Source organism: Mesoplodon densirostris, chromosome 10 (genome assembly GCF_025265405.1).
Source record: "Mesoplodon densirostris isolate mMesDen1 chromosome 10, mMesDen1 primary haplotype, whole genome shotgun sequence".
NCBI classification, from domain to species: Eukaryota; Metazoa; Chordata; class Mammalia; order Artiodactyla; family Ziphiidae; genus Mesoplodon; species Mesoplodon densirostris.
Window position 1 is genome coordinate 89,836,673 of NC_082670.1, and position 22,879 is coordinate 89,859,551.

The following is a 22,879-nucleotide window of genomic DNA, read 5'->3' on the forward strand; positions in this document are numbered from 1 at the left end:
AAAATATATTTCTCTAATATATCTCGCATGTTGAGCAAGTTACAGAATAAATACGTGGTAGATAGTTTTCAATGTAAGAAGAGAATTTTCAAGGCAGGTCTGTCTTTTCATGAGATGCCTTTTGTGCCATGATGAGCTAGCCAACAAAAGAATTTGGGGGGGGAGGTCAATAAGAGAAAGTAATTTATAATACTGATATGTCAATATGTGTTTCAATAAATTTTTCCCCAGATTTTCTTGAATTCTCGTCATTGTAAGAATTATAATTATATGTCTTCCTCCCACTTTCAAAGTGGCACAAGGCGCCCGTATGCAGTTCTGCTGTCGTCCTCACTAGAATAGAAATGTCAGGACTCAGTTAACAATGCTTTATTATTCACATGGATTTTTTTTTTTTACAGTGTTCTTTATCTCAGAAACATTGTAAATCAGATATCTACCTCCCACTCTTTTGTTCACTTGCAAATTTGTATTATTCTAGTTGAAGAAAGCAATGGTGTGTCAGGAGTCAATGTGTACTGTTTATGTTCTTCCTGCTTCAAAATCCTGCTCTCCATAAAAAGGGAAGATGCCAGAAGCATGCCTAATTCTAACTTCTTTATACATGTTTGTAAGAAAACTTTCTCTTGTGGATCAAAAGAAGTTTGGTGTTTCTGTAATCCATGAAGATGAAACAATGGAAGGAAAATATATTTATCATAGAAAGAAAAAAGTACTTTAGATGTATGTCTTTTAAAAATATGTCATTTGCTTCTATCTCAGTGTCTCCCTTTGGAGCTATGTATGTGGCTTTTACTGCAGCACTGCTGTGTTCAGTTCAAGATGTATGGTGGTGCTTTTATTGAAATAACTTCAAACTGTCCCTTTTAGACAAAAGTTACTAGTGGAAAGAGTGTTGGCCTCCTAGGACTTAAAAATCACGCTATCAAATCTTTGTTTCATCACCAACTATCAAGGTTTTTTTTTTTGATATGATACTTAACACGATTTAAAACAATTTAAGACGTGTGAAACATAGCACCTTATTCCTGAATTCAGAAGTATGATATTCATGTGGATTAACCACACTGATAAAAAAAAAAAGATCCCTCAGAAAATATCATGCAATATCCACCTAACAGATGAATTTGAAGCAAGACAACAATCAGTAATTCACTCATTCATCTGTGAAACATTTATGGATTCTTTACGTAGTACTTAGCAGTATGCTTACTGCTGGTAGATACACGAAGGTGAATAAGACCTGGTCCCTGTCTTCTGAGTTTACCCTTCAGTGTGGTGAGAGGCACTCAGATGACTTCAATAGCATATGATAAATGGATAATAAGGTTAGGTGGTACATAGTTCTCTGGGTGTGAAATTCAGGAATTTCTAATAATGCTTGGTGTATTGCAGCAGATAGATGTCTAAAAAGAGATGACGTTTTCACTGGATCTCAAAAAATTAGTATTCAGCTGCCAGGTGGCCACTGATATTCAAGAAAGAAGAAAAAGTTTGTAAAACATGGGAAGTGTGAAAAACAGTACTTAGTAGAGCATGGGGGGAAAAGGGAAAAGAGAGAAGAAGGACTGTGAGAGTTAAGGTGGAGCTTTTTTATGTATATCTGTGGATTTTAGACGTTAGCCATTGGGGCAGTGGTTCTTGATTTAGGGGGAATGGACCCCAAGGAAGTATATGAACTCTTTCCTTGGAAAAATGCACCATACACAAACATATAATGCAGATTCCTGACCCCTCGCCCCCCAAACACTCAAACTATATCGAAGTTCCCTTGACTCCTGTTTAAGAGCATGAAAGAAATGTTTTAAGCAGAAATAAAACAAGATCATATATTTGTCTTAGAAAGTCCAATATGGAGGATGAACTATAGAGAAAGTAAACTGGAATCCAGGATTCTAGCTATTCTTATTTTATTCCATCACATTACCTGTAAACCAATTACAACCTTTTCCTTACACTATTTTTTCCGGGGCCAAAACTATAATATCAGTCTCTCTGAATTTTTCTGTGCCTCTTCTTGCCCAAGAGATGAGAACATTTCCAAAAAATGTGTGATTAAAAGGCCAAATGTTGTAAAGAAGGCAAGGATACTTCAGGATGGAAAACAAACCACTGAGTTTGGTAATTTGGTGACAATTTGCTAGAGAAATTTCAATAGGTGGGTGAAGCCAGAAGACAGATTAAAGTAGGATGAATGGGGGAAAACAGAAATAAGAAATTTAGAACAATGGAACATATAGTACTCTCTCAATAAGTAATAATAGCTAAATATTTCTAGAGGCTTTTGTTGTGCCAGAAGATGTTCCAAGACTTTTCATGTGTAAGCTTATATGATCCTCACCACAACCCTATGGGCTAAGGACTATTACTATCCAGTTTATATATGAGGGGGCTGAGGCACAGATAGGTAATATAAGTTATGAATTGTAATTGCAGGTGAATGGCAGAGCTGGGATTTATACTCAGGAAGTCTGGTTCCAGAAAAGAAGATGAGCTTTTAATTATCATGGTGCCCTGCCTATGATAAAGTAGACTTAGTAGGCAAGAAATAACATTCTTAGTATGTATAATATACTAAGAATAATATAATAAGTAATATTGTAAGTTATAATAAGTAATATTGATAATATAATAAGTAATATTATAAGTTATAATAAGTAATATAATAAGTAATATTGATAATATAGTGGTATTATAATGGTAAGAGAATATGCAGTATACATTAAATGCAAAGGAGAAACTTTAATGATATCAGTTTGAATAGGTCACCACAATTATTAGGATTTAGTGTGAAATATTTTAATATTTGGAACTGAATAAGGTGCTAACAGTAGTCTTTACTACCCTTAAGTTTAAGAAGTTTTGTTATAAGGAAAGACATTTTTTAGAGGTGAATATTTATAATAAGATGTAAAATAGACAATAATGCAAAAATCCTGAAGAAAATGTAACACTGTATATTTTCACAGTGAATGAATGGAAAAACCTTGATAAAAAATCTTGTAATCAAAGTTTAATTTGAAAAGTCACCCACCTTCAGCATAAATATTTTTCTTGTATCTTAGAAGGAACTATTTGTCTTGTAATTTTATTAGGCTGCCAAAAGAAAAGTTTCACTAAGAGAGATTCAGAGATGGCCTTTTTTTTTTTTTTTTTTTTTTTTTTTTTACCATAGCATGCAAGTTTTGGGAGAAGGATCTTTGATAGGCTTGTTCTAAGTTGTCTTTCCTCTTCAAGTGATAGTATATGAATACATGAAGGAAAGAAAAATATTTCCAAAGTCAATTTACTGGAAACTGGTGCAACGTTCAAGATTGTTTACTTTTTAAAAAGTATGGTGTTAAATGTTGAAAATTGAAAAAAAAGGATTTTTATACTTTTATAAAGGTAAATGTATATTCCTCCCGTTTATTTTTTTATGACTCATTTATTCTTTGATAGCACTGAAGTTCCATTTGTATTTTGGTTTTCTTTATTGACTAAGATGTATAGCTGGATTTACCTTGAAATTCCTTAATTCATTCAGTGAATGGTATTGCCTGCTATGTGGTAGATATTATTATACTAGGGGAGGAGAAACTCAGATAAAAGACATAAGTCAGTTTTCAAATCACTTCCAAAGAGCAGATTCTGCTAAGGAGACACTGAGAATTCCATGTAACAAATGCTCTGACAGAGGTTACAGGGATACTGGTGAGGGGCACCCAGCTCAGTCTCCATCATAGAAGAGGTCTTCCCAGAGAAGATGAGTCAAGAGCGGAATCTGAGGAAGAGTAGGAAGAATGCACATTTTCTTTTGTTAAAAAAAGAAAAAGAGGGCTTCCTTGGTGGCGCAGTGGTTGAGAGTCCGCCTGCCGATGCAGGGGACACGGGTTCGTGCCCCGGTCCGGGAGGATCCCACACGCCGCGGAGTGGCTAGGCCCGTGAGCCATGGCCGCTGTGCCTGCGTGTCCGGAGCCTATGCTCCGCAATGGGAGAGGCCACAACAGTGAGAGGCCTGTGTACCGCAAAAAAAAAAAAAAAAGAAAAAGAAAAAAAAAAGTAAAACTTTTTATGAAAAATGAGTTCAGTTATCAGCATTCTGGTACATATGTTAGACAGGGAATCAGCAAAGAAGAGTGAGGAGGAATAGTCAGAGGGTAGAAGAAAAACCCAGACACAGCCAAGGAAGGTGAGTGTATAAAAGAATTTAGTGGTCAACAGCGCCAGTGCGTCTAAGAAGGACATTATATATTCAGAAAGCTCCTAATTTGCATAAATTGGCATACACAGTGCTTCAAATATGGCTAAGGAAACTACTCTCAATTGTACTGACTTTAGCTAATAAAGATTTATGTTGGTGACAGAGACTGGCTGTCTACTGAGCCGAATCTTCTTCTTTCTGGATGCACAGTAAAAGTATGTTTTTTGGCCCCCTTGCATCTAGGTGGGATCATGTACATAGTTCTGTGCAAAGGGATGCGGCCAGAAATAATGTGCCTCACTTCCAGTTTATCCCCTAAAATACGCCCTGTGATTCTCCACATTTTGTTCTTTACTTCTTGGACGGATATAAGCAAAGAATACAGTAGAAAACTCTGAGGGGGCTTCAAGGGATGGCAGAGGCACAAGAGAAAAAATGCTTGGATCCCTGAGTCACCGTGTGGTAGGAGACAACTGAGAAGTGTTTATCTGCATTGAACTTTGGGTGGCCACAAGTGAACGTTTATTAAGTTAGGCCATGGAAACTTGGGGGTTGTTTACAGCAGCTACTGTTAATCAATCTGGTTAATAACATGTTAATTTGGAATACAACTCATAAGTAATCAATAAATATGTGTCAGTAATTATTATAGAATAATAATGATTTACTATTTATAGGGTTGCAGGATTGATACAAAATACAATATATTTATTACTTAATTTTCTCCTATAAGAAATGTACTTAGGGGCCTCCCTGGAGGCGCAGTGGTTAAGAGTCCGCCTGCCAATGCAGGGGATACGGGTTCGTGCCCCGGTCTGGGAGGATCCCATATGCCGCGGAGTGGCTGGGCCCGTGAGCCATGGCCGCTGGGCCTGCGCATCCGGAGCCTGTGCTCCGCAACGGGAGAGGCCACAACAGTGAGAGGCCCACATACCGCAAAAAAAAAAAAAAAAAAAAAAAAGAAATGTACTTAGTAGATACTGTAACAGTGGTACTATGTAGTTGTATAATAGTAGGTACTATTACTGCCATCACACAATAATGGTTAAGAAACTGAGGCTCAGAGAGTTGGAGACATTTTACTTAAGATCATAGAATTAACAATATCGTGGCCAGGATTTGAATCCATGCTGTCAGATATGGGAGCTGTCCTCTTCACTGTATATTGTCTCCCATTGGTAGATACCGTAATACAAATTGAGCAACTAATATCACGTATTATTTCTTTCCTGAAGGGGAACATAGTTTAATGACACCCAGTTCCCTTTATCCTGCAGAATAATGCAGAAGATCCATTTCACCCTTAGGATGACAACAGAAATTCTTTTCACCAGTATGTCCCTTCATAAAAATATGTATTTATTTGTGTGATAGTATCAAAATCTTTATTTTTGACCACTAGAACTATTATTTGGTTCTCAAAATCTCTGTCAACTTGTTACCGTTATGCAAATAATAGATGACTCATATATATATATATTTTAAACTCTAGCCAAATGGATGTTTGAATGACAACAGAAATCTCTCTAGAAATTGGCTGATAGACGTTCTCTATTGATTATTTATTATTTAATATCTGGTTTCATTTAACGAAACAAACCTGAGCTGTGATCACAGCAAACTATAGTTTATAACTCGAGGATTCTAGTTTTTGGGTGGAAATCTCTTTTAAGTGGAGGTTTATCTATGGAACAATTCATCTTGCTTGAGTTTTAAAGACAGTGCTCCATGGTGAATCCAAGGGCCAAATGTATATTCAAATATAAGGATGCTGCATGCCCACCACCTGCCTGGCTTGTGTTATCATCCAAGAGGATCTGAACAAACAAAGGTCTTTATTAAAAAGGTGAACTTCACTATGGAGAACAGTATGGAAGTTCCTTAAAAAACTAAAAATAGAACTACCATACATTCCAGCAATCCCACTCAGGCATATACCCTGAGAAAACCATAATTCAAACAGTCATGTACCTCAATGTTCATTGCAGCACTGTTCACAATAGCCAGGACATGGAAGTAACCTAAGTGTCCATCGACAGATGAATGGATAAAGAAGATGTGACACATATATAGAATGGAATATTACTCAGCCATAAAAAGAAATGAAATTGAGTTATTTGTAGTGAGGTGGATGGACCTAGAGTCTGTCATACAGAGTGAAGTAAGTCAGAAAGAGAAAAACAAATACCGTATGCTAACACATATATATGGAATCTAAAAAAAAAAAAAAAAAAAAAACGGCCTGAAGAACCTAGGGGCAGGATAGGAATAAAGACACAGACTTAGAGAATAGACTTGAGGACACGGGGAGGGGGAAGGGTAAGCTGGGACGAAGTGAGAGAGTGGCATGGACATATATATACACTACCAAATGTAAAATAGCTAGCTAGTGGGAAGCAGCCGCATAGCACAGGGAGATCAGCTCGGTGCTTTGTGACCACCTAAAGGGGTGGGATAGGGACGGTGGGAGGGAGACACAAGAGGGAGAAGATATGGGGATATGTGTATATGTATAGCTGATTCACTTTGTTGTAAAGCAGAAACTAACACACCATTGTAAAGCAATTATACTCCAATAAAGATGTTAAAAAGAATTGAGCATTGAGGATGAAATGTAAGATCTTTTTATTTCTTCACATTTCTGCTCTTATAAGAGTCATCTAAAGTGAGCATTTCTACAAGTCTCCATTCTGACCAGGGCATGTATTCTGGATAATGTCTCTATACATATATCTACTATATAGTTGTATAACTTACTATTGATTTAGCATTTATTTAAATGTAAGCAATAAAGTACTTTAAATTGTTATAGACAAAAGAAAATCAATAAGTAATCACCAAAGAAGAATATCTGTTCTACTCCCTGAAACAATATATTGTCTATAAAATGTATTTATGTTAGGAAAAAAAAGGTGAATTTCAATTTGAATAAAAAGACCACACCCTGATCACATTTTGCTCCTTTTCCCTGCTCTCCGGCAGCTGGATTGACACTTAGGAGGGACCAGCAGCCACGAAGCACAGCAACACTGGTCCATCCTGTCTTGCCATTGCTCTGCATTTGTAACAAATACTTTTCTTTTACCTTTCCTGACAAAACAGCCCTATTGTTATCAACTGTAAATGTATTAAAAGCTCACAAGGGCATTGTAGTAAGTGTATCATGCCTGAAAAATACTATTGCCTGACAGGTTCCCATTGGCAAGTGAAAAGAGGTTTTATTGAAGGAAACAGCAGTAGCAAACAGCGAGCAGTGCACAGGAAGGTAATTGTTCTTTTAATATGGGAGGCGCACGTTCACTTAAGACGAGGGATCCTACCCGTGCCTCATCCACACCCAGAGGACCCGCCAGACAAGCAGCCCCTCAGCCTCTCTCTGGGATCAAGCTGTCAATGCAAACTTGCATTCTTTCCCTTTTTCTGAGCTAAGTAAGCTCTACCCCCAGAGCTCCCGATGTATTCCTGAGTGAAAGCTCTGAAAGAGCTCCCTTCTAAATTGCATCACTCGCCCAGCGCTCTTCAAACTGACAGAACAAAAGAGCCAAATTCCAAAAGTCTGGTCTGAGTGACTTGTTAGTTGCGTTGGTTGATTACCTCTTAATGGGCTCTGAGAATGGGCTGTGGTCGTTTTGACGCTGCTTAAGGAAACCTTGCAGAGTTCTTTTCTACTTAGTTCCTAATTAAGGTCGATTTGCGTAATCAGCAAAACACACACTAAGCAGGGAGAGAGAGAGAGAGAGACTCCAGAAGGAAGTTCTTACTACCATCCCCCTCCCCTTCCAATCAGTGACAATAAAATTACTTGGACCAGGAGTTACAAAAATAAATTCTCATTGGAAAGGACTAAACAGGACTGTGATGTGTGATGTGTGTATGTGTGTGTGTGTGTGTGTGTGTGTGTGTGTGTGTATCTTTTTCCCTTCCAGAGCTGATGCAACACCAAATAGTAGTGTTTCCTTGCCCGCTCTTTAGCGCTGTGAGTTCCCAAAGCCTTATTGTCTGCTCCTTCCGCCTGCTTCCCCCCCACCCCAGCCATTAATGAATACATTCAGCCAGCCAGGGTCACTTTATTATTCTGACATAATGAACTGGGGATGTGATTTCCAAGTTCTGAGGCTCACACTGGCAGGGTGACACTCTCACCTCGAGGTGCCACAACTGTATACTCGACACACTTGGAAGAATAAATATTGATCTGCTTTCCGAGGATGTGTGGCCATGTGAAATGTTAATGCTTTTAAACGGCTTTGGACATACAAAGCAGCTATTATTACCACTATTATTATAAGGTATAAAATCTCAGAGAGTATCTCATCTTTACCCTTTATCCTCATGATTAGTGCGTCTGTGTTGAGTGCCCGCTGTATTCACATCACTACTCATGTGACTGGATACGATGATGACATTCACAGACAAAGACACTAATTTTGAGACGCCCCAATAAGGAAGGTAAGGATGATTCTCAACAGTAATGTGTATACGTATTCCGTGGACTTCCAATGATGAATGTTTATTCCCTCATGGGGCCTCATTTATTATTGGGTTGGAGATTTTCCATTTGTCTTCCCAGGATGATTCATTCTTTTGTATGGAAGGAAGGAAAAGATCATTTAAAACCATAACTGGCTATGAAAGTTTGGGGCCCTAAAAAGGTTGGGGTTAATATCTAACCTTTGGTTTGGCAAAAGCACTTCTGGGAAAGTTTAGGTACTAAAAGTGAGATTCCCCCCAAGCCTCCGTTTAGGAGATAGTCATAATGAAACTGCTCTGCATAAGAAAAGGTGAAATTTGTGGTTTGGGTGGTACTGGTGAAGCTTGACAGAAATAAGAGTGCAGCAAGATGGCAGGAGGCAAGGACTCAGCATGGAATAAGGGCCACTGAGAATGGCCAAGTGACGTAGTTAACACTGTGGCTGTCTAATAGCTAATTTTAAATTGCTTGCTGGCTGGTGTTTTGCTGATAAAGCCCTCCTCCCCATTGTTTTCTCACTTTTGTAAAACTTTAGTAAAAATCGATTACCCACATGACCTATTGTTGATGGAATAAAGAGGTTGAAATCATATCCCCTGAAACCAGCTGAGGCCCCATGTAGATCTGAGATGGGAGAAGTATTTGCAGTGAGTGACTTGGGATTGCGTATGAGACGATTCCACCTTTCTCAAGGATTCTAGATACTTGAAGAGAGGGCTGGGCTGCCACCTGAGTTATACATTTGTTTTTTAATTAAGTTATTCATTCAACTAATGTTTGTTGAGTATCCACTGTATGCTAGGGACTCTGATGCAGATTGATTGGGAATACAAAAGAGAGTAGTACTGTTAAGACCCGTGCTTAGTACAGTTTATGGTCGTAAGTAATGGGATGCACATGTATCTACTTTGCAGCAATTTGGAAATTTATAAGGATCCTTTGTCATCTGCCCACATACTAGTGTTTCTATTCTCTTGCCCACTTCTTCCTTCCTTCCTTTATTTTAGGCACATTCATTTCTTTATTGGATCCTAGTTTTTCAGATCTTACTCAAGTTGTTATCACATGTAACCTCCCCCCTAGTCACACCTTGCCAAGTCCTCTTTACAGCCTTGGATATCCTCAGCCTGAAGAAACCTCACATTTTTCTGATTTAATTGGTCTGGAGTTCAGTCGAAGCATCACAGTTTGTAACAACTGCCAAGATGATTCTAGTGTGTAGCCAGGGTCGAGAACCAATGTCTACAAGTGTGCACATAAAATCTTACTGGTACAGTTTCCTATGATTGCATTTTACAGCAGCATTTCTCAGTTCCTTTATATTTTCTTCTGTCCCCTATCAGAGGAAAAGGGACCCTCCTCCTTTTAAAGATAACCTTCTGCCTCAGGAGTTTGCGTCTCCTTCTCTTTCTCCATCCATAGGAAGCATCTGTATTCACCATCATCCTCTTTCCCTGTATTTTCACTCTCTCTACTGACTCCATCCTGCCTCTGCGTGCTTGCTTAGGTACACCATAGCCTGAAAATCCTTCTTAAGCTAATTTTTCCATCACCCAATTCCTCAGAGGAGTCCTTAACGCAAGTGATTTTACCATCTACTTGTTCCTTAATCCTTCACAATTGGCTTCCATCCCCACACAAGTAAAACTGATCTTTCAAAGCCCATGCGGTAATACACGCTGGCTGCTTAATACATATTGGTTGAGTGACTAAATGAATGAATATATGACTTTCTAATCATCAAATCAGTGATCTTGCATCAGTTTCCCTCCTCCTTGATGACATGGCTTAGCAGGCCCATGACTCTGTCCCTGTCTTCTTTAGCATAGAATGCTGTTTTTTGTTTTTTGTTTTCCTATTCTCATGTTTCTTCTATGACCCCTTGGTTGGCCACTTTGCAGCATTACACAGGCTTATGGGTTGTGGTGGTAGATAAACTTGGCGTTCAAATCAAGTCCCTGCCACTTCATAGCTGTATGACTTGGGACATATTGCCCACCTCACTAAGCCTCATGTCTTCATCCATAGAGAGGAGATGATAATGACATTGTTTTAAGGTTGACGTGATGCTTCAATGCCATTGCAAAGTCACGAAGCGTTCAGTTCATGTTAGTGGGCGTGCTCATTCCAGTGGTTATAAGTCCCTGTGGGCAGTCACCATGCCATTTTTTCCACCACTCTATTCTGTCCTCAAAACCTACAGTGTTTGGCTCAGGGTCCTTGAAAAAAATTAGTTGTGAATGAATGAGCCAGTGCATTGCTTCTCTTCTCTTAATGGATGATCCTTCTCAAAGCTTTGCCTTAGGCCCTCTTCACTCTTTCCCTTGCTGACCTCATTTATTCCCTGATGACCTTTTGACCTCATTCATTACTTCACTTCTCGTCTTCATGTAGATGACTGCCACATCTAACCTGAAATCCGACTCTGCTTGTTGTGATCTCCATATCCAGATGTGGTGTCTTTAAGACACTTTGCAAGCAAACATCCCTAAAGGCATTTCTGTGATATCTTAAAATCCCTCATACTCAGAAAAGAACTTGTCTTTCTTCTCTCTCCCTAACTCTTAATATTCATTTATATATATTCATTATTATATATGTTCATTATATGTATTTGGAATAACCTCCTATATAAAATATATTTATTTAGGCTATATATTTGTTTAATTTATATATACATATACACCTACAAAATATATGTATTTATCTATGTAATGACCTCCAAAGAGTTCTACCTGCCTATTTGTTTATTGGCTTGAAGATAATCCCACCTGCCAAATGTTACTCTTCCTAATGTCTTGCTCAGGGTATTGGCTATCTACCCCACTGACAACCAAAAATAACAAGAACATTAATTTTTAAAAGTTCACACTCCTTATCCTGCCAGTGTTATTTTGGTCCTTATTTTGATCAAAAACTTCCTTCTATGTAAACAATATTTATTTATTAGGCAAGCAACATGTAGATAAAATTTTATTGTGGAAAAAAAAAGAGCTTAAGTGTTACGGAAGTGTAAAAGCAAAGGAAAATTCCCACCTTGTGCTGCTTGCTTCATTCTTACTACTCTTTATGGAGGTTGTTCCTATTTTCAGTTTGGGATAACTCATTTCTAGACCTTTTATCTACATTAACGAACATATGCATGTCTGATTTTTACTTAATGTAAATGGGCCGTACTGTATTTGTCAACGTGACATTGGATTTTTTTTTCCCCTCAGTAGTGCGTCGTGCTCCTTTAGCCCTGAAGAACTGGAGCACAGTACTGCCTCCTACTGGAGAACCATGACATATTTAGGCAGACTTTCACTGCTGAATGCTTAAAAGCTACCTTGCTATTTATTCCCCATTCTTCTGTGTCATCTTTTCACTAAGCGAGAAAGCACATTTCAACTTTTCTGTCTTGGCCTCTTTGTACATGCCTAACAGTGAAACTTCTACTTATGCCCCCAAACCCAGCTCAGATGTTAATTATACATGGAGTCCTCTTTGCAAATTCCAGCTTCAAGTGATATCTTTGAGAGATTCCTCAGTCCTTAGAGGACAGAGACTGAGGTTTTTGTCATCCCTCAACGCTGAACATAGGGTCCTAAACATAGACTCTGAATCCATGTATTGTATAAATGAGTACATGATTTTTAAACTTTTGTGACCTAACATGTTTGCAGAGATAGGGTATAAGCACCTTCAAGGTAAGAACTGATTGCAGTATGCCTTGAATAATGCAAATGTGTGATGATGTGTGTGCCAGTACTGTGGCCACTATACTGTGGGTGTGGACAAAGATGGAGTCCTTCCCTTATCATATTGCACCAAAAGTACCCATTAGCCAGTATAGGAAGCTATTACAAAGAAATAAAATGAACCTACCAGGGTCTTCCAGAGGATTTTGAATTGAGCTGGATGATCCTAAAAGAAGGGAAATTAAAAATAATTATTTGAGTGGATATCCATTTTTTTGCCTTTCCAGGATCCCTTTACTCCCTTTATCAGGAAAGAGAAACCCACTTTCCAACGGAGGACCTATTCCATGTAGCTTGAGTGGAATGGTCTTGTCCATCAGTGCTCCGTGTACAGAGACATGGTAACCCATGTCCTCTGTTTCCCAGCCATAGAGGTTTGTTGTGGGATGGCTCTAAGAACCAGGCAGTACCAATCAGGTTGCTCCCTGAGACTTGAGATTAGCCTGATGGAAGTGAGGGTTCTCTCCTCCTTTGTGAGGTAGAAAGATAATGTAGGCTTGTGACTGACAGAAGCCATCTTTCCTGCCTTGTGTAAAAAGCCTGAGAATAAAGCCAAATCAGGGAGCCAAAGAGCCAAGAAAAAGTAAAGACAAAGTACTGAATTCATCATTTGGGTCCCTGGATTCACTTACATCTGAAGCTTATCTACTCCTGGACATCCTAGATATGTGAATCTACAAATTCCCTTTACCTATGCTAGTTGGCTTTCTGTGTTCTGTAATGGAAAGAGGCCCACGACATTATATAGGAGGCTTTATTCATTTTAAATATTTTCTTCTGACTTTTGTTTTCCTTCCCATCTCTCTTTAGAGGATGTATGCTGATGAAATTCTCTAAATTCAATTGTTTAATCTCTGCTTTCTAACTCCCAAAACACTCACAGAGTAGAAATGTTAAATTATGTGGAGGTATGCCAAAAATGACCTACAAAAATGGATTAAAATTGGAGGCTGGATCTTATGCTAAAATAACTGGTAAGAAATAAAGAAACTGAGGTGTGGTTTCTGCTAACCTGGTCTTTCAGTCAGTTCTGTTCAATTTATATGAGTGAGAAGAGGGGACAAAAATTTATGTATATTTAGTTTCTACTCAATTTCTTTCATGAAATTTACCCATTTCATGTAGATATTGTGATCCTGACTTGGAAGATTTTTTTTAAATCCAGATGATTTTCAGAGTTTCATTCTTCTCCAAGGTCACTAGTTAGTTAGGTATGGTCGAGTTAAGGTTAGGATCCAGTTGGGTCTGACCTCTGAGCCCTCCCTCTCCACCATCTGGAATGCCATACAATTAGGAAGAATGTTGACCCTTTGATCTCAAAGCATATTTCCAACAAGTCAACTGCTTTGACATTCATGGCTTGGCATTATTGTTTTCAGGAAAATTATGTTCTGGGGAGAAGTGTATTGCTATATAGGGAGTTTGAGATTTGAATTTGGAGACATGAATTCTAGTCCTGTGATTTTTTTCCACTAAAGAGCTCTGGGATTATGCAACTCAATCTTTTTAGATCTTAGTTTCCTCCTCTGTCAAATAAAAGATGTGAGGGCTGATCATCTCTCAAGTCTATCCTAGTCCTCTTCTACTGGTAAGCACTTCCCAGAACCCTATACCTCCAATATTAGAGATGGTAACACCTTGTGTTATGATTATATGCTATATGCAGTGATGTCTTGTTTAGTTCAGTATTTCCCAGCAACGAGCCCAGCGTATGGCAAATAATAGATGATGAATAAATACCTGTTGAATAAATAGATGAGGGAAAGACGTCTATTCACTTTTGTGTACAGAATACTACGTTTTATATATTTTTTTCAACTGACCAAAAGAGTGATCTTTGAAATTGCAGAAAATACCTCTAATTTTGCTGGTGAGAAGTAAAAATAAGCTAATGGTAGATTTGAGTACTACAATATTCGATCCATCACTGTGGATTTTAAAGAGGACTTTCCTTTAATTCAAAGCTCAAGATAAGCAAAGAGTTAACTGAAATTTTTCAGATGGAGATGTACTTTAAAGTATAGAATGGTCATTCTAGGTGGCCATTGTAATTCAGCTTTTAAGGCTTGGTAACTGAGCCATCTTGGTGAACCTTCTGTGTGAGTGAAGTTTTCCTTAATCGGCTTTTCCTATATTATTTCATCCTGGGAAAGAAAAGCAGTAGCTAAGCCAGAAACAAGCAGGATAACAAAGAAAGGAGTCTGTGGCCAAAGCAACAGAATTACTTTTCTTTTCTTTTCTTTTCTCTCTCTCTCTTTTTTTTTTCCTTTCACTTGCGTTTATAAAGGAGAAGTAAGAAACATAATTTTTTGTCTTTGTTTAGACATTGGAGAATACAAATCACAAGAACGTTTATTTTTGACATCCTATTTTTTAGGTGTTCTTTGGGATTTGGACCCTAATTAAAAAATATGTGTTTCCTAGCCCTTCTTACTGTGAAAATCCTTGGCAATGTAAACAGATGCACTGGTTGGCTTTTAATTCTGACACCAGACTGTCTGAAATAATAGCTCTAAGAAAGTGTGAATTCTTTCATTCCTCAATCTTTAATTATAAGTACTTAATTTGTTTCTCTTTCTACTGCTGACTGTCATACCAATCTGGTTTATTTTTTATCTGGCTAAACATGGTACACCTTAGAAGCCCCTCATTTTGAAAAGTTTATTCTGCATGGAGAGACAAAAACAAGCCAAAAGTTTGAGTTATTTTCATATTCCAGGTCACATCACTGTGACAACTAAGATGTTAAGTGGTGTTCTAAAATTTTGAGTAATATAGGCCTTTAAGATGACAGAATTAGAATCTTGATAAGCAGTTTGAAAACACTGAATGTTTCTCATAAAAGTTGACTCATCATTTGAAAACTGAGCCAAGTTAATAGCTTACTAACTCATCTTGACCTTTCACAGTCAAAGATACTCTTCATTTTTGTGTCCACCATTTTGTACATCTTATAGCCAATTTGCTGTCACATCAGTTTTAGCCATGGGACTGACTGTGGTGATGCTGACTTCTGTAACTAGGTGAGGTACCATGTATGGCACATTAGCCAAAAAAGTCATCAGTTGCTGGAAGTGGGAGCATTTTTGAAGACTTGCTAGGTCTGAGCTTTCTGAATATTGTCATATTTCCACTTTTAAAACTTCACTGTGTTGAGATGTGTTTTTATTTTTCTAAGGGCAAAAATAAGATCAAAGAAAGACAGATCCTTGCTGGAACTCATGATAAACATAATGAAGAAAGTCTTGTGTTGTTCCTCCAGTTGGTTTCTTTCCAAGTTTATCTCTATATATGCATTTACATTTTGAGATACTTTCATCAATTATTTTGGAGCCTAATACTAAAGATGTTAAATCCCCTTTGTAAATATGATGGAAAGAATGATTATGGTTAAAATGTAATGTGCTTTAGGTTAGGAATTGTTAAGCCGTTTTTATTATGATGTCACTTTCATTCTCGTAACAGTCCTATAAGGTATTATTATTACTATCCTCATTATAGAGGTGAGGAAATGGAGATTTTATCCAAGTTCTCAGAGCCAGGAAGCTGTGGAAGCAGGGATTTGAACCCAGGAAGGGTTCCTGCTGCTGCTAGACTTTACTACTATTAATTTACCTAATGTTTTACACACATGGCCCCATTGAATCCTTTCCCAAAACCATTAATATAAGTACTGTTATACACCCATTTTATGGATGGAGAAAGTGAAACTCTGATAACAGAATTTGCTCAAAGTCACTCAGTTTGCCCATCTCACTAAGTAGGAGAGATCAGCTTGGAAGTGAGGTCTGCCTGATTGCAATAAGCCTGTGCTCAAAACCTTTATTCTAAATTGCATAATAATGTTTATCTAGGGCTTCAGAGTTTACTATCTAAATCTAGTAGAAAGCACCAAAAAATTCTTTGGTGTGCAATGATTGAAGTAAACTATTTTAGGTGCCAGAAAGACTTTAAGATAAAGGTAAGGGCCAGTGAAGTAATTGCTGGTTTTGATTTTTTTTTTTTTTTTAACAGTGATGAAAAGGAGTCTTGGGGGATACGTATTTCTGGTGGTAAAAGCAGAGGCTGGGGATTTGGGCTCCTGGGTTATCTTCCTAATTCCCTTTCACATGACACATCATTTAATTCATTTGCCTCCAATTTATCTCCCCTAAAATCAAGTTAGTCATGATAACATCTCTTCAGGAACTGTGGGAAAAAAAGATGGTGACGTTCTCTTGACCTTTTTGCGAAAAATGCAGCCACTCTTTTGTCCATGTTTTACTTTTTTTCCCATGAGTCAAAAATTTGTTTATGTGGAATTAGAGTTTTGAGAATATGAAGTCTCAGTGGCCCTTGGGTTCATGACCATGCTTTAGGGCAATAGCTTGCACAGCCATGATAGCTTCTAAGTTGTTTCCTGTTTTTCTTGGTCTTACTGCAATCCTTGCCAAAGCTTCCCTTCTCCTCTGCTGCATTAGTAATGCAAAATGAAATTCATTGTGCCCATTATATCTGTTAAATGGTTTCCATTTTAACTTGAGAAAAATGTATTGACGTTCATGTGTTTGGCATGGAAAGTGTGTATATCTATCGAAGATAGCAACTTGTCTGTTGGAATTACAGTGCATTATGTATAATGCTGCTTTTAGCTGTGCATGTACATTTCCTGGAATCTTATTGTGTCAGAGCTTGGAAAGTTTACACAAGCATTGGTAATCTAATTTTTGTCTGGTGGGTGGCTGTGGAAATATGGAGTATTTAAAAAAGCAAATGTCTTGGCCATCTGTGCCAGGCAGGGGTGTCTAGTCAGGTGGGGTAAAAGCACTCATCAAAAAAAAGGTTTTAAAAATATTGCCCCAGGTCTAACCTAAATATTAATTTCCCAAGAGCAGAGAGATATAACAGTTACTGTAACACGGTTTTGAGCATATTTCTGGTTATTCTTTTTAGGCGTTCTAATTGTAAGGTGGAGGAATCTGTTTTATCTTTCTCCTGCCTCTTAACAATAATCCTTCTCTAGACTATATTGTTTCCTATGTCTTTTGTCTTCTGCAGACATGAGTCTTTGGCTCATGAACATCTTGTTAAGGTCTGTTGAGGATTAGGGGCTGTGATGCAATTTTCTTGCGGAGTCTTTTGATTGGAGATTTTTCAGTTGGTTTGTCTTGGAGGTCTTTGAAATGTCTCCTCTCAAGCCATGATTTTCATTTTTCTTTGTTCTCCTCAAAATTGGGGTTGTATTTTGCTCCACTGTTCCTGGGGTCTAGGTAAATGAATTGTATTATTTAATAGGCGAGTGTGAAATCCCATGTGCAGTCCCTGGACTGCTCTCTGCCTCTCAGAGTTGCTAAAATCCTGCGCACTGCACTGCTGCTGTACTGTGATGTAGGTTTTGTTTTTTAGCTTTACGTGTATTTCAGTCAGCCATCTAAAGCCGGGTTTCTTAACTTCGGCACTATTGTCATTTGGGGTGGGTAGCTCTTTGTCGTGGAGGTTGTCTTGTGCACAGTGGGGTGAGTAGCAGCGTAGCTGGCCTCTGCTCACCAGGTGTTAGTAACACCTTCCCCCAATGTCTGCAGGTATTCCTGATGTCCCCTGGGGGGCGTGAAATCACCCCATTTGAGAATCACTGATCTAAAGCAAGGTTGAAAGACAAGGCTGGCGTGATGTAAAGGAATTTCCATAAAAAGCACTGAACTCAGGCAATGCAATGACAATGCTGAGAGAGCTTTGTGTCTTGGAGGATATGTGGAGAAACTGTATCACACATCCCTGGAGAAAATACTGTAATAATTGTCTATAGTTTCTTAGACTGAGTAACAGAGGAGGTAAGGGTCACCTTTTAAACTGCTTTGCTTCTGATCTGCTAATTATCTCCTCACCCTGTGATGCCTTTTATCTCCTCTCTAAGCAACTTGACTCACACAAGGAAGATTCTAATTCTTTGCAGATTTTCACCTTAACTACTTTTCTACCCTAACCTCCCTGCTCTTCTGTTTCCCCCACTGGTTTTCTTTGGCTCCAGTGGGAACATGGTGCCCATTTATTTCTTCAATCCACTTCACCATCTAATAGTACATTCTCTTCTGAGGATGAATTTTAACAAGATGCTTTTTACTCCATAATACACTCCAGTAAAGAACTAATGTTTACCGCGATGAGTATCCTCTATTCCAACTGAAAAGCGGAGATGCCGCTGACCACTGCCGCTGTTCACTTTCTCCCATTTAACTTTTTCTCAATGCCGCTTTGAGTGAGTTACATCTGTTATATTTAATGGCAATCTTATGGGCTTGTCCAAAGGGCATCTATTTGCTACTGAAATAACACTGAAGATAACACGCAAACGAATGAAGTCATCAGATGTATCTGATGATAATATCGAGGTTATTTTTTATTTTTTTAAATGCTGTGAAAGCTGTGGAGGGATGCTAACAAATCTATTTGATCAATATATGGGATGTAAAAAAGAAGAGGAGACAAGATTGACTGATGAATAAAACGAAACTGACACAAACAGGCTGACAGCCAGCTGTAAGTCTCTTTAGGGCAAATGCAATTAACTTAGAATAATAGACTCAAATTTGATGGTTAGAAATGCATTTTTATTAACAATCACAGGCTGAATCATTATGCTCTTATGAATAAAATGGTACTTATATTTCATGCATGTGTGTGCATGCATATATAAATATATATACATATGTCTCTCTATGTATATATCCATGCCTCTCACATTCCTGTGTGCTCTGCTTACAATTTGGGTGGAAAAGTTGATTTTCAGAATAATGTATTTTAAAAAGGAAATTCATTCATAAATTGTCTCCGGGACTATAAATTCTGAATATTCTCCCAAATTACATATATAAAAATCATGCTACTTATCTGGTGCTATTAGACATAAAGCCAGTGAGCCCTGGTCCCAGAACTGCTGGTCCTTTGGGGATTTGGAATTGCAATCAGGGATTTACAGATTTCATTTTGAAGAGGAGAAGTCATTACTAGAAACCTAAGCTCATTTCCTCTCCTTTAATAGCTATTTTAAATCATTCATTTAGAAAATACATTAACTATTTAGGGTACTTGCAATGCGTTTCTCTTGGCATTGTCTGCATTTTTTAAAGAGTTTTTTTTTTTTTCTAAAATTATTTCAAAAAAAGATGAGAATTAGAAGAAAAAGACCAAATGACTTTTGGGTGATATAAAATTACTTTTACATAATATTTCCCTCTCTCATTTCGTAAGAGGAAACAACTTAAAACTTTAACAAAATATTAGAATATTATAAGCAAACTTTTTAATGCCATAGAGATAAAATAGGTGTGTGATCCTTGGAAACTTACAGACTGGACTTTAAATTTGGTTAAGGAATGGCATATGGTTGATGGCCTCTTTAAATGAATTTGTTCATTTAAATCAAAAACAGTTTTAATTCTGTACTACTTGCTTAATATTGATTCCCACCTTAACTAGGAAGTGGATAAAAAAAGGATATGAGATTACAGGAAAAAATAAGGGACTTTAATTTCTACAAAGAATTCAGAATGTGGAGTCTTGCATAACCCTGCAAACTCCTTTAGATACATATTTTTTCAAATGCAAAATAAAGCTCCCTGAGTTATGTAATTGCTATTCTTCAAAAGGACATCATGAAGGTTGACAATTTAAAATGTACTCTTCCTGTCACCATCCAATTTTGTAAAATGTCTACTGATGGTGTAAAAAACAATCTCTGCAGAAGAGGGCTGCCACTGCCAGTTTAGGACACTGGCTTTGTTATTAGCGTAGGCATATTAGATCATCCTCTTGCTCTTCCTGCCTGCTTTGTTCTTTTGATATGGCAGGGAACTGAAATTGACAACAGCCTACATTTATATAACAATAACTTGCATTGTTAAATATATATGTGTAGATAGACAGATAGAGAGTTCTTTTATTCCTCAAAGATATCAAAGTTCACTACACACCACGAAGAAAACCACAGAAATATGCAGATGCTTCTGGGGTGAACCATGGCAACTATTTAAAAGCATAAAGTATTGACAGCCTCAAGATTCTGGAATAGTTCATAGTCTTTTTTAATTTCGGCTATTTTTACCCCTTTAGAAAATTTCTGTTTTCTTCAGGAGAAGAGAAGGATAAAGGTCACATTTTGTTACTTGTGTGATAAACCAGAAATAGTTTAGGAAAGTGAGCTGGGAACTCAGCTGTCCAAGCCTGCAGGCTTGAGAAGCAATGTTGTGGTAAACACAAGGCCGAGGAGACTGCTTTGTATCTCAGTCACTGTGTGATCCACTGTGTTCGTTAAGACCACATACAGTGCACTCAAAGTGGGGTGTCTGAGGATTGGATGGGCACCCCTATAAATAGGGTTACCATGTTAAATTTAAAAATACCAAATAAAAATACAGGATGGCCAGTGAAATTTGCATTTCTGGTAGATGAAGCAAAAGTTTTAGGAGAAGGAGGTCCCACGCAATATGTGGGACATACTTAATACTAAAAACTTACGCATCATTTAGCTGAAATTTAAACTTAACTAGGCATCCTGCATTTAATCTGGCTATCTTCACCATAAAAGCAAGGCTTCGTGTATTGTTTAGAAAGTAGATTATAATTGGGGAAAGAAGGTTTTAGAGAAAAACCAGTAGAACTTTAACTTTTTCTTATCCTTACAACAACCTTACCATCGTAAAGATTGTAAATCTCTTTCCTCCTCACAGAATAGTAATGCACAATATTATGTTGAGACATGACTCTCTGCTCAAAAATTTATAATTATAGGTCCTGGACAGAATATTCTTGAACAATGTAAGGCTTAGGTCCTATCATAATAATTGGTGTCTGTCTGTTTCCCTAACTGCCATAAAGGATAGATAATTGTTTTTAAATGTGTTTTCCTGGGTACTGAATATGGAGTCAAGCAAATGGTAGGAGTTTAATCCACACTGCTTGAATGAATTTATTCCCTCACCATTGAATTGATTTTCTCTTTCCTTCTAACTTTTTGTCATTTCCCTCCTTTTTCAGACATAATGATAATATTTCCTCTATAGTTGAATTTCCATTTTGAGATATCCTTTAGCCTGCATAGGGTGAAATGTCATACCATCTTAGCAGTAGGGTATAGGCAATATTTCTTACAAGGATGGAACTAGATTAGATCTGGAAGGTTGAGGGTGACTTTCATGGTGATGGGGAGACTTAGTGAAGTAATTTTTTAAGGCCACCAGGAAAGTTGTATTATAGAAACATTTAAGTTCAGATATTGAACTATACTCTTGAGCACTTCATACGTATTCTTTTTTTTTTTTTTTTTTTTTGCGGTACATGGGCCTCTCACTGTTGTGGCCTCTCCCGGACGCTCAGGCTCAGCGGCCATGGCTCACGGGCCCAGCCGATCCACGGCATGTGGGATCTTCCCGGACCAGGGCACGAACCCGTGTCCCCTGCATCGGCAGGTGGACTGTCAACCACTGCGCCACCAGGGAAGCCCCATATGTATTCTTTATTACGTAAAGTATATTATCTATTGTATGAATGAATGAAGAATTTTCTTAGAGGACTTTTTAAAAAATTTTTTTTTTGACGTGGACCACTTTTAAAGTCTTTATTGAATTTGTTACAATATCGCTTCTGTTTTATGTGTTTTGTTTTTTTGGCCACAAGGCATCTTAGCTCTTCGACCAGGGATGGAACCCACACCCCCTGCATTGGAAAGCGAAGGCTTAACCACTGGACCTCCAGGGAAGTCCCTCTTAGGGGACTTTAAATATATAGAAGTTTTATCTTAGGCACTGTACCAAGTTCTGAACCACAGACCCAAGCAGCAACTCCATTGTATTAGAATTTTGATATATAACATTATGTCTCTTTTAAAACTCAGAATTTTGTGACTCTTTAATAGCAAAAGGTGAATCTTTTTATCCCCATCATCATTATCATTGGTTTTGTTCCTATTATATACACGCTATGGGCTCTTGCCAAGGAAGTATAAAGTGAGGGAAGTGTGGGGTGAGGGAAGCAAGAAGTAGAATGAGGTAGAGCCTTAAGAAAGACTCAAGGTTACAAGCGTGCAGAATGGAATTATGGTCATCAAGAAAACAGAAATGGAAGTTCAGCAGGAACAAAAATAACACCCGCGTTTCTTTTTTCTTAAATGTAAGTTTCCAAATATTTTCTGTGATAAAGAGATGCTTACTCGTCTTTTAGATTAGGTTAGACATTACATTAACAAAGTAGAATTTTCAGTTAACTTCATCAAAATAAAAGTCCCAACAAGCCAGTTTAATCCATCTTTATACTATTTGAAGGGTAGGGAGGAGAGTGCTAGAGGACATAGGCTAACATTTACTAACATCTCCTGCATGCAGGCACTGTGCCAGGCAGTGGGCATGCTAAACCATAATCTCTGACCTCAGGACTCTTTGACTCACGATCTAGCGGGAGAGATACACAAGGAAGTGAATGATTGCAATGCACTGTAATTAAGTGCTATAAAGA

At 37.8% G+C, this 22,879-nt stretch overlaps 1 protein-coding gene across 1 annotated transcript in view; it reads right to left on the minus strand.

Annotated features, from left to right (window-relative positions):
• MDFIC2 (MyoD family inhibitor domain containing 2) overlaps window positions 1–22,879 on the minus strand; it is a 239,452-nt gene that overhangs the window by 170,554 nt on the left and 46,019 nt on the right. Inside the window, exon 2 of the mRNA XM_060111498.1 lies at window positions 12,522–12,560. Within this exon, the coding sequence (XP_059967481.1) occupies window positions 12,522–12,560 (39 nt within the window). The remainder of the gene's footprint in view (window positions 1–12,521; window positions 12,561–22,879) is intronic.